General features: G+C 40.9%; 1 protein-coding gene across 1 annotated transcript; it reads left to right on the forward strand.

The window, feature by feature from the left end:
* Nucleotides 1–7,930: 7,930 nt before the first annotated feature.
* On the forward strand, nt 7,931–10,375 carry LOC138889793 (uncharacterized). The gene is made up of 3 exons (XM_070173129.1): nt 7,931–8,960; nt 9,066–9,657; nt 10,189–10,375. Exons 1-3 carry the CDS (start codon nt 7,931–7,933, stop codon nt 10,373–10,375), a joined length of 1,809 nt encoding a protein of 602 aa, XP_070029230.1.
* Nucleotides 10,376–12,270: the final 1,895 nt, after the last annotated feature.

Here is a 12,270-nt window from a genome sequence, read left to right on the forward strand (position 1 = left end):
TCTGTGAATGTTACCCTAGTATTGCTCTATTTATAAGCGATTAACTAATCGAGGACTTAGTCCAAATTAAATATTAGCTGGTATTTTCGGTATTAATTGTGGAGGAGGTGGCACTTTGACAGTCATACAACCAAAGGCGGACCTACGTTGTAGGTTGAGGGGTCAAGGGACCCCGTTAGCCTCGACAATAATTCTGTATATATATATGTTATATATATTTGTACATATATATGGGACCCCTTAAATATTTTACTTGTGAAGTGGTTGCTTTGGGGATTTAAAGTCCCTCCTTGTCCGGAAGATGTGGGTTTGAAACCCTCTTCAGCTTTTTCTCCTCCCTTTTATTTTAGTTCTTAGAATGAATACAACGTAATTTATATTTAATAGCAAATTGCTTTACTTTTTACTTTTATCTATTTCCTTTTGAATTCAGTTATAGTTTAGTACTAATATGTAATAGTCAACTTAATTAATCTTATTCTTTTTCAAATTCCTCCATTAAAATTAAAAGCCTTAATTTGAAAATTATCGCTCCACAAATAGAAAAATACAAATTCTTCTGCAACAACCTTCTTCAACAATCACTTTGAATCTGACTTGGCAATAACAACTAAGAGTTTGAGACTCTTCTTCAGTTTTTTGAGTATTAGCATATCCTTAATCTTGATTTCTTTAGTAAGTTTTTGATAATTTAAAGTTTGAAAGTTCTTTTGATCACTGACCTCTTTTTATTAAAAAACTAAAAATGTTAGAAGTGTGAAACATGCTTAATCAAACATCCTCCATTCACATAGTACCCATTTTGCGAAGAACTCTCTCTCTCTTTGGTGTTTTCTTTTTCTTTAAAACTTTTTTTTGTTTATACTTAGATAATAAGTCATCATAATCATTAAGTTTTCAAAGAGTTGCACCCCAAATTTTATCTCTGGTGATTAGCGTACAGTGGTGCCCCCGTCGTGCTCAAATCCTGGGTCTGTCTCTGCATACAACCGTTTTGCTATAATTTATGAATTTAACTTCTAAATCTTGACCACGTCAAATAATTTTTACATATTAAATCACCTAAAAATAATTATAGGTATCATTCATGATAAGTGAAATTAATAAATTGAAAAACATGCATGTAACTTGCTGTAAAGCCAAAAGTACATTGATAGTGTAAAGACATTTCACACTATATATATATACACACGTTAAATTCATATTTTTGTACATGACTGAGATTTTTAAGTTTGATTTGGAGAGGAAATAAAATTTATGAACATTTTTTATTTTTTATCAATCGACTGCATAAAATTATAGATGAAGGCTTGTTGGCTAAACTAGACACAAGCTGATGACTAACCATAGTTAGCTTGTAGATTTAACTGTAGCGTGCATAGTTAGGTTGTTAAATGTATAGTTTGGTAGTTAGAAATTAGTTATGGTTAGTTGTTAGTTGGTAGTTATTTACTGTATATATATACTATGCACAGCAAATAGAAACGAACAGATTCCAATTTCATTTCTCTCGATCTATTCTTCTTCTCTCTCAAATTTTCTCTTCTTCTAAGCTCAACTCTCTCTCTCTCTCTCTCTCTCTCTCTCTCTCTCTCTCTCTCTCTCTCTCTTGCTAACGACATGACAACTAACATGGTATCAGAGCCACCAGTGTAGATCTACATCCCAGCTCTAAATTCTCTCCAGTCTTCTTAGAAACTTCAATTCAACAATTTCTGGTTGAATCATCTTAGAGTTCGTCTGAGTTAGAAGGAGCTAGGGTTTGTGAATTGAGTGAAAATATTTCAGAATTTTTCACTACAGTTGTTCTACGATTTCATTGCTGCTAGAAAATGGCAATTGGAGATGAGTCAAGTCACTCAAGTGGTGTATATGTTCCTCCTACCACAAGAAATGGTAATTTGGGCACTGGTACCACGAGTTTCCCAGCAATCGATCACAATCATCCACTGTTCTTACAGCCAATAAACACTCTAGAGAGTACATTGATATCTCTTCAACTTACTGGATCTGACAATTATTCCCTCTGAAGTCGTGTTATGAGGATTGGTCTATTAGGTAAGAGCAAATTAGGCTTTGTTGATGGTTGATTTCCTAAAGCTAGGTTTGAACCTGAATTACATGACCAGTGGAAAAATGTTAATTGTTCTATCATGGATTACGAACTCTGTTAGACCAGGCCTATTGAGTAGTATCTTGTATGATTCTAATGCTCATAAGATTTAGGAGGATCTCAAGGAAAGATTTGATAAAGTCAATGGTTCTAGAGTTCTATATTTTCATAGAGAAATTCATAGTCTGGCCCAATGAACCATGACAATTGCTGATTTTTTTTTCTAAACTAAAAGATATGTAGGATGAATTTGATGCACTCATGCCTTGTCCCGGTTGCCCTTGTCCTGAATCTAAGAAATACTCTCAGCATTTTGAAGCTCATAGACTACTGCAGTTTCTAGTAGGCTTGAATAAAACCAATGCTCAAGCGAGAAGCCCAATTATGATATCTCTTGTGCCTAGTATCAACAAAGCATATTCTCTGCTTGTTGATCAAGAAAGTCAGAGAAGTCTTGCAATATGTCAGCAGTCTATGCTAGTTACTGAAGGGATAGAAAGTACAACATTGTATAGCAATAAAGGGAATGGAGCTTTAGGTGGTAACTATAAGTTCAAGAAAAGTCATGTCCAATGTGAGTACTGCCATTGCAAGAGACATACCAAGGAGAATTGCTACAAACTTATAGGATATCTACCTGACTTAAAGACCAAAAGGAAAGGACCTGCATCCACCCCTCGTCTGTATGCCAATGGTGCCTCTGGTGTAGACTTTACTGCAGGGGATACTACCCACAGGAACACTCAACCACATTGTGCACTCACTCAAACCAATGCTTCCTATCAACAGAACAAAAGAGGATATTCTTGTGTTTATCCACAGCAACCAATTGCCTGTCCACAGCAGCAGATTCCTAATTTTGGACCTCCCTCCCGGTCTAATTCAACTCTTGCTTTATTTACTAAAGAACAGTATCAGCAGATTCCTCAGCTATTGTCATAGGGGAATGAGAAAGCTCTAGGATCATCTAGTAGATTGGCTGCAATATGTACTCTAATTGCCTTAATGACCAAATTTGTCAATAAGAACTGGATCATAGACACTGGTGCTTCAAATCATATGACCTCTAGAATTGACATGCTTAATTCACACAGTTGAATTAACAAAGCAAATAAAAATACAGTTCACTTACCAAATAGGGAGATTGTGTCTGTCACTCATAAAGGGGAAGCTATTGTTCTTAAATATCACATTATATCTAATGTGATGTACATACCAAACTTTAAGTACAACTTGTTGTCAGTGTCTCAACTTACCAAGGAGCTTTAGTGCTTTGTTGCCTTCTTTCCTGACTTCTGTATTTTTTAGGATCTATACAGTATTCAGGTGAAGGGGATTGGTAGGGATAATCATGAACTTTATATTCTACAAGGAGAAGGGCTTCAGAACTCCTCAACACAGTTTGCTGGAAGATGTCTCAATACAGTTGATGTTTCTTCTGGTTCTGAGCCTAGTTATAGCTCTAGTACTACTGATAATTCTAGTTCGTGCTCATCTGGTAACCTGTGGCATAAGAGGTTGGGTCATGCTCCTATAAATATAATAAAAAGACTCAATGTAATTAGTGATGTGAAGGCATGTACTCATGAACATTGTTCTGTGTGTCACTTAGCTAAGCAAACCAAACTATTTTTTCCTCTAAGTAATTCAACTGCTAAGTCTGTATTTAAATTGGTGCATTGTCATATTTGGGGACCCTACAAGGTGCCAACTTATGATGGGAAGAGATTTTTTTTCACTCTAGTTGATGACTACTCTAGATATACTTGGATATTTCTTATTAACTTTGAGTCTGAAGCTGTAATAGTGTTGAGATACTTCTTAGTTAAAGCAAAAAAATTGTTCTCTACTAGTGTAAAATACTTGAGAACTGATAATGGAAGTGAGTTCTTTAGCAATGAACTTACATCTTTGTTAACCACTCTTGGGATCATGCATCAGAGTTCTTGTGTATGCACTCCACAATAAAATAGAGTTGTGGAAAGAAAGCACAGAATAACACTAGAGATGGAAAGGTCTCTCAGGTTTCAAGCTTCTTTTCCTCTAAGATTCTGGGGTGAGTGTGTCACTACAGCTGTCTATCTTATTAATCGACCTTCTAAGGTAATTGGTGCATGACTCCTTTTAAGTTAAGAGTCTTTGGGTGCTTGTGTTATGCATCTAGTCTTAAAATGCATGACAAGTTTTCACCAAGAGAAATACCAGTAGTTCTCATGGGGTATTCATACACTCAGAAGGGATATATCCTGTGTGATCCATCCTCAAAACCTTCCCAGTCAAAAAGAATGTTATATTTCAAGAAGACATTTATCCCTTGAAGCACATTGAAAAAAAGTCAGTAATCCCTTGTTTCCTATGTTAGAGTTTGTTCTTTCTGCTCTTGATAACCCAGTTACCTCTACTATAGCTCCTCACAATATGACACAACCATCTCCAGCAGTCTTAGAAGATGATAGTGTATCTGATCACTTACATCTTCTAAACATAACTAAAATTTCAACTACAAATGAAGCTCTTGTAGTTGATTCTCTTAGTACACAAGAACTCAGAAAGTCCTCTAGAACTAGTAGACCCCCTCTGTGGTTGCAGAATTATGTAGTTCAGTCCAAAGGGTCCAAATGTACCTATCCAATCTCAGCTCATATGACATACTCACATATATCTTCATCTTACTATCAAGCTCTATTAGCTTATTCTACATGTACTAAGCCTCAATCATTCTCAGAGGCAGTCAAAGGTCCTTAATTGGTGGATGCCATGAAGCTTGAGATAGCAGCATTAGACCACACCTGGAGTATTGTGTATCTGCCTCTTAGAAAGAATCTTATTGGCTGTAGATGGATATTCAAGATTAAGCATAAAGCTTCAGGGGAGATGATAATAGGTGAATTTAACTATAATTAGGCCCTAAATAACCACCTTCTTGTATAGTTTGGATGATAAAAGTGATAAAAAAATTCTCTTATTAGTATTTTTCATGCTTTGCAGGTTATATATGACCAGAGAAGGCTATGGAGTACTTTTGCGATCAAATATGGAGAAAAAGAGGCCGATCGTAAAATTCTGTCAAGTAAACCACGCGAAACAGCTCAAGTCAGAACTGAAAGAGGACTGTTGCGGTTCCACCACGACCGCGGCAGAACCACGGAAGAAGATGGCTGCAGACAAAGTGAGAATCAAAGAGCATGTTTGGCCGCGGTTTGATCGCGACCGCGGCAGAACCGCGGCGGAAGCAGAGAACTTCAAGGACTAAAGTGAAAAACACGGGATTTTTAGCCCAAAACCCTATTTTAAACATTAGACTTCGCCCAAGAGAGGCATATATTGTTTTAGAGAGTATTTTGGCAAGAAGAACAAGTGTGAGAGATCACCCAAAACATCTTGGTTTCTTCTTCTCTTTATTTTTCTTGCAATTTTAATCATGAATATTTTCATAGTTTGTTTACCCATAGTTATGAGTAGCTAAATCCTTTGTCTAAGGTTTTGATGGAACCTATTGGGGGATGAACTTCTTGTTTATGTGAATACAAATTGCTAGTTTCAATCTTTATTTGTTCAACTTTGGGCATGTTGTAGTTAATTGACAGGATCCTCAATTAGTTGTGCCTATTTAGTGTGCATAACTCGGGAGAGAGTGCATATTTAGGTTATTGTTGAACAACACCACTCCCAAAGTATAAGAGGGATCTATAACTGCGGGTTTAAAGGCGGTATTAGGGATAAAGAAGCCTTTAGTGCAATCTAAAGTGAACCGTGTTAATTAGAGCTAGCTAGTGTATCTCGGGAGAGTGCATTGAGTATATTACTGTGATTACTCGGAAGAGATTTACGGTAAGATGAGCGTTCATGATTGATATAGAGGTGTTGGTCAATTTGAATGAGGCATAAACAGAAGGGATTCCATCAATAGGGGAAGTCATTACCTTAGCGTTTTCTCATTATTGTTTACAACCTTAGCATCCTTAGTTTACAGCTGTTTATTTACTTGCAATTTTAGTTATTGAAGACACCATCAACTGTGATTCAAACATTTGGGGAAATTGGTTCTCAAGAGTTTAGTGGGTCTAAAGATATGATAGGTTAATTCTCTGTGGATTCGACTCTGGGCAGAATACTCGGGTTATATTTGCAACGTCCGCATTGTCCTTTTTATAAGGCATAGTTGGGCGTGATCAAATTTTGGTGCCGTTGTCGGGGACTTAACGGAATTATCAATTACCATTGATAGAAATACAAAAATTCTTAGTGTAGTCAGTTTTCTCTACACCAAATTTTTGATTGAAAGTTTTGACGGTTGTTGACGTGGTTGCACAGGTGTATGCCTAGAAACTCTATGAGGACTGGAGAACTACTTGAAGGACTCTCAGACCCCGAGAAAACATTCTAGGTATTGAACCGTTCCAACAAAAGACTTCAACAACCTCATCAAACATATAAACTCGAAATTGATATGGGTGACGTAGACAACGTCAACGGAAACGTCAAAAATATGGCACCTCATGTGCCTGAGGCTGCACTATATGACTGGGCACAACCCACAGCTGACAATATGACCACTGCCAATATTGTGCCCGCGATACAAGCTGAATCATTCCAGATCATGAACAACATGCTGCACTTGTTGCAAAACAAGGGACTATTTTCTGGGACACCAGCCGAAGATCTTTAGCAGCACTTGAAGAACTTCCTGTCGATTTGCAAAACTCAAAGGCAACCCAACGTAACTCCGAAAGCAATCAGGCTGTTATTATTTCCATTCTCGGTGACAAGAGCTGCTCAGGTCTGGCTAAACTCACTCCCCATAAACTCTATAGAAACTTGGGATGAGTTAGTCAAGCAATTTCACATCAAGTTCCACCCGCCCAACAAAACAGCTCAACAAATTGATGAGATCGTGAGCTTTAAGCAGAAACCAATGGAGACACTGCATGAGACATGGAGCCGGTTTAAAGGAATGTTGGTTATATGTCCACACCATGGTATTCCAGATCAGATGTTGGGACAACGATTTTACATGGGACTGTCAGATAGCATGAAGAACATTGTAGATGCCTCAGCTGGTGGGGCATTTTTGAGCAAAACTTGGAGAGAAGGTCAGAGTCTGCTTGACAAAATGGCTCAGAATTCGGGGTGGACGATGAGGAATGCACCTATCACTCCAGTGGTGCACTCAGTGCCTTTTGACCCATCAAATACCATGGCTGAAAATGTGGCGACCCTCTTGACACAGATGAGCATACTCACCAAAAAGGTGGAGGAATCAGGGTAGAAACAGCAAGTGCACATTGTAGATACTACCAATGGGGGCTTGTGCACATCTTGCATTAGTCAGCCAGTTGGTAATCCTTGGAATACAGAACATGATCATCATCAGCAACACCCTGAAGACATGAACTATGTGTCAAACTATGGAGGCCAGAGATAGGGCAATCAGAACTGGGGTCAGCAAACTCAGCAGCCATACAGACCGCCTCAGCCACAGTACAACGCTGGAAGCATGGGAGGTATGAGACCTCCCAACAATATGGCACCTTATCCAAGGCCACAGGGGTACAAAAATCAGCAGCAAGGGTATCCTCCACCTCAGCAACAGCATGGTGGAAGGCAAAAAAATGGGTTCACTAGACTTGAAGTAATGATGCAGCAGGTTATTGGGTCCAATGCAAAAATAAATGAAAGAGTAGATGCACATGATGCAACAATCAAAATATTGAAGTGCAATTGGGCCAAATTTCAATATCTCTGAACAATCGTCCTCGGGGGACATTACCTGCAGACACCCAGATTAATCTAAAAGATCAGGGCCCAAAGCAGCTGATGGCGATGAGTCTCCGTAATGGCGGGGATCTAGATGTAGAACAAGAGAGAGCTCGAGAAAATATACAGGCTGAGACATTCATTTCAGTGCCCATTGAGCTGGATGAGTCTACGATACTGACAGAGGTGACAGTCCAGCCTGCTCAGGAAGAAAAGAACATTCAGCAAGAGACCGAGAAAGTAGCTGAGCCAATTGAAGAGCCAGTAGTTGAAATAGTAGCTGATAAAGAGAACTCCCAAGTGATTGGGAAGAAGAGAGTTCCTGCACCCTTTCCACAGAGGCTGGCCAAGCATAAAAAGGAGGAGCAGTATAAAAAGTTCTTTGAAATGCTCAAACAAATCCAGGTAAATATTCCACTGATTGAAGCTTTAAAGGAGATGCCTAGGTACGCAAAAATGATGAAGGACTTGATGTCCAGGAAATTTAATTTTCAAGACTTGGCTACGATTACACTTACTCAGACCTGTAGTGCAGTGGTGACGAGACCTATTGCTGAAAAGTTGTCTGATCCAGGTAGCTTTACAATTCCATGCTCTATTGGGAATTTCGCCTTTGCTAAGGCGCTCTGTGATTTAGGGGCCAGTATTAATCTTATGCCCCTGGCTATCTATAAGAGGTTGGGCATTGGGAGAGCTAGACCCACCTCCATGTTGTTGCAGCTGGCCGACAGGACTGTGAAGCGCCCATTCGGTATCCTTGATGATGTGCTTATTCAGGTGGGGAAATTTGTGTTCCCTGCAGATTTTGTGATCTTGGATTGCAAAGTGGATGAAGAGATTCCTATAATCTTAGGAAGACCATTCTTGTCCACTGGGAGAGATGTGATTGACTGTGAGACTGGGGAGCTCAAAATGAGACTCAATGATGAGGAAATAACATTCAATGTGCAGAAGTCTATGAGGCGACCAAGCGAGTTCGCCAATTGCTCTCTTATTGATGTCGTGGATGTAATTGTAGAGTCCGATGATGAGGTGTTGACAATTGAGGACCCCCTGGCTGCATGTTTGATGAACATAGATGAAGTGAATGGTGAGGATTTGGCGGAATGGGTGTTGGCATTGGAAAGTAGAGGGTTCTGGGAGAGAAATCTAGAGTTTGAGCCCTTGCACTTAGAAAAGAGAGAAACTCCTCCAGCTAAGCCATCCATTGAAGAACCACCAAAGCTGGAGTTAAAGCCATTGCCAGCCCACCTCAGGTATGAATTTCTAGGACCTGACTCTACATTACCTGTTATTATCTCATCTAGTTTGTTAGATGTGCAGGTTCAAAAACTTTTACAGGTACTAAAGGAGTGCAAAACTGCCATAGGGTGGACCATGGCAGACATCAAGGGGATCAGCCCCGCCTACTGCATGCATAAGATTCTGCTGGAAGAGGGGCACAAACCTTCCAGGGAACATCAGAGGAGGCTGAACCCCAACATGAAGGAAGTGGTGAAGAAGGAGGTGATAAAGTTGTTGGATGCGGGAATTATTTTCCCAATCTCTGACAGCAGCTGGGTGAGCACAGTGCAATGTGTTCATAAAAAGGGTGGCATGACGGTTGTGACAAATGACAACAATGAATTGATCTCAACAAGAACCGTCACAGGCTGGAGAATTTCTATGGACTATCAAAAGTTGAATCTAGCCACCTGGAAAGACCACTTCCCACTTCCCTTCATTGATCAGATGTTGGACAGATTGGCAGGGAGGTCACACTTCTGTTTTCTAGATGGGTACTCAGGGTACAATCAAATCTCCATTGCACCGGAGGATAGAGAGAAGACCTCCTTCACATGCCCGTATGGCATTTATGCGTTTAGACTGATGCCCTTTGGCCTATGCAACGCACCTGCCACATTCCAACGGTGCATGATGGCCATATTCACTGACATGGTTGAGGACATAATGGAGGTGTTCATGGATGACTTCTCAGTGGTGGGGAATTCATTTGATGAGTGCCTGATAAATCTGACGCATGTGCTGAAACGGTGCATCGAGACTAACTTGGTTCTGAACTGGGAGAAGTGTCATTTCATGGTACAAGAAGGCATAGTCTTGGGGCACCGGGTGTCAAGCAAGGGAATAAAGGTAGATCGCGCGAAAGTTGATGTAATAGCAAAGCTGCCTCTACCAACTTCAGTCAAAGCCATCAGAAGCTTCCTTGGACATGTCGGTTTTTACCGGAGGTTCATAAAAGACTTCTCTAAAATCGCCAACCCTCTCTGTAAGTTGTTAGAAAAAGATCACCCGTTTTTGTTTTCTGATGATTGCAGGGTAGCATTTGAGGAGTTGAAAAAGAGACTGGTCACAGCACCCATCATTATTGCCCCCAACTGGGAGCAACCGTTCGAACTAATGTGTGATGCCAGTGACTATGCAGTGGGAGCAGTGCTGGGCCAGCAGAAAGACAAACTGATTCACCCAATCTACTATGCTAGTAGAATGCTGAGTGGAGCCTAGTTGAACTACACTGTGATTTAAAAGGAGATGTTGGATGTAGTGTTCGCGTTTGACAAGTTCCAATCCTACTTGATAGGGTCCAAGGTAATTGTATATACTGACCATGCAGCTCTCAGGTACTTAATAGAAAAGAAAGAATCTAAGCCACGCCTAATTCGTTGGGTGTTGCTATTGCAAGAGTTCGATCTTGAGATTTGTGACCGTAAGGGCACTGAGAATCAAGTCGCTGATCATCTATCACGACTTGAGGGAGCTGAAAATGTAGTTGAGGTTGAGGAAATACTGAAACTTTTCCAGACGAGCAGCTGCTCGCCACCACTCATCAGGAAGCGCCATGGTATGCAGACTTTGCTAATTACCTGGCCAGTGGTATAGTTCCTCACGACCTTTCATCGGTCCAAAGGAAAAGATTTTTTCGTGAAAGCCGCCAGTATTACTGGGATGAACCTTATCTGTTTAGAATATGCCTTGATAATATGATCCAGAGATGCGTCCCCGAGATAGAGCAATTTTCTGTTTTGCAGGCTTGTCACGCATCGGCGTATGGTGGACACTTTGGAGAGGTTAGGACAGCGGCAAAGGTGCTAGAGGCTGGATTCTTCTGGCCGATAGTGTTTAAATATGCGCACCTATGGGTGAAGGGCTGCAATGAATGTCAGCGGACCGGGAACATTTTCTGACGCCACGAGATGCCCATGAACCCAATTCAAGAGGTGGAAGTGTTTGACGTCTGGGGGATTGACTTCATGGGTCCCTTCGTCAGCTCCTATGGCAATAAGTACATTATTGTTGTTGTAGACTATGTGTCCAAATGGGTGGAAGCTACGGCGTTACCCACCAATGATGCAAAAGTGGTGGTGGGATTTCTAAAGAAGAACATATTCACCCGCTTTGGGACACCACGAGCAATTATCAGTGATGGAGGCACTCATTTCTGCAACAGGGCCTTTGAAAAGTTGCTTGCTAAGTACGATGTGCGCCACAAGGTGGCTACTCCTTACCACCCGCAAACTAGTGGAGAGGTTGAAGTGTCCAACAGAGAAATCAAGAGTATGTTAACCAAAACTGTGAACGCCACAAAGACTGATTGGGCGAGGAAGCTAGATGATGCACTCTGGGCTTACAGAACTGCCTTCAAAACTCCAATTGGTATGTCACCATACAAGTTGGTGTTTGGGAAGGCCTGCCACCTACCAGTGGAACTTGAACATAAAGCGTGGTGGGCATTGAAACAGCTGAACTTAGACATGGAAGTTGCGGGCACGTCAAGAGTCACTGAATTGCATGAGCTCGAGGAGTTCAGATGTCTTGCTTTTGAGAGCACAAAATTGTACAAGGAGAGAATGAAGAGGCTGCACGACCAGAACATTGTTGAGAGAAATTTCAAACCCGGGGACATGGTATTGCTATACAACTCAAGACTACGTCTGTTCCCAAGGTAAACTTAAGTCACGATGGTCTGGACCATTTCGAGTAGTTGAAGTTTTCCCTTCAGGAGCTGTTGAGATTTCCACAGAGAATGACTCTCGTACATTCAGAGTCAATGGTCAAAGATTGAAGCCATATGTGGGTATGAGCGAGAAAAAGGAAGTGTCTGAGCTGCACCTGACTGAACCACAGAGGTCGAGCGAGCCTTAAATGCGCTCATCCTGCATCGTGCCGCGACGTTAAATCAGGCGCTGCGTGGGAGGCAACCCACAAAATTGTTGTAACTGTAACACATTATATGAAAAAAAAATCAAAAAAATCAGACAACTGCCCAGACCGCAGTTCCACCGCGACCGCGGTCAAACCGCGGTCAGAGACCCCCTCTGAACTTCGTTCACCGCATTTCCACCGCGACCGCGGTAGAACCGCGGTGGTAACCCCTCTCTGAACTTCGTCTACCACGGTTC

The sequence above is a fragment of the Nicotiana sylvestris genome, chromosome 4 (genome assembly GCF_000393655.2).
Source record: "Nicotiana sylvestris chromosome 4, ASM39365v2, whole genome shotgun sequence".
NCBI classification, from domain to species: domain Eukaryota; kingdom Viridiplantae; phylum Streptophyta; class Magnoliopsida; order Solanales; family Solanaceae; genus Nicotiana; species Nicotiana sylvestris.

Excerpts from the sequence above, each read along its gene's own strand:
- LOC138889793 (XM_070173129.1), top strand. The coding sequence starts at position 7,931 with ATGGCGATGAGTCTCCGTAATGGCGGGGATCTAGATGTAGAACAAGAG. Across the intron at positions 8,961-9,065 it reads GAACATAGATGAAGTGAATG|CTAAGCCATCCATTGAAGAA; the intron begins GTGAGGATTTGG and ends AAACTCCTCCAG. Across the intron at positions 9,658-10,188 it reads TTTCTAGATGGGTACTCAGG|GGTAGCATTTGAGGAGTTGA; the intron begins GTACAATCAAAT and ends TGATGATTGCAG.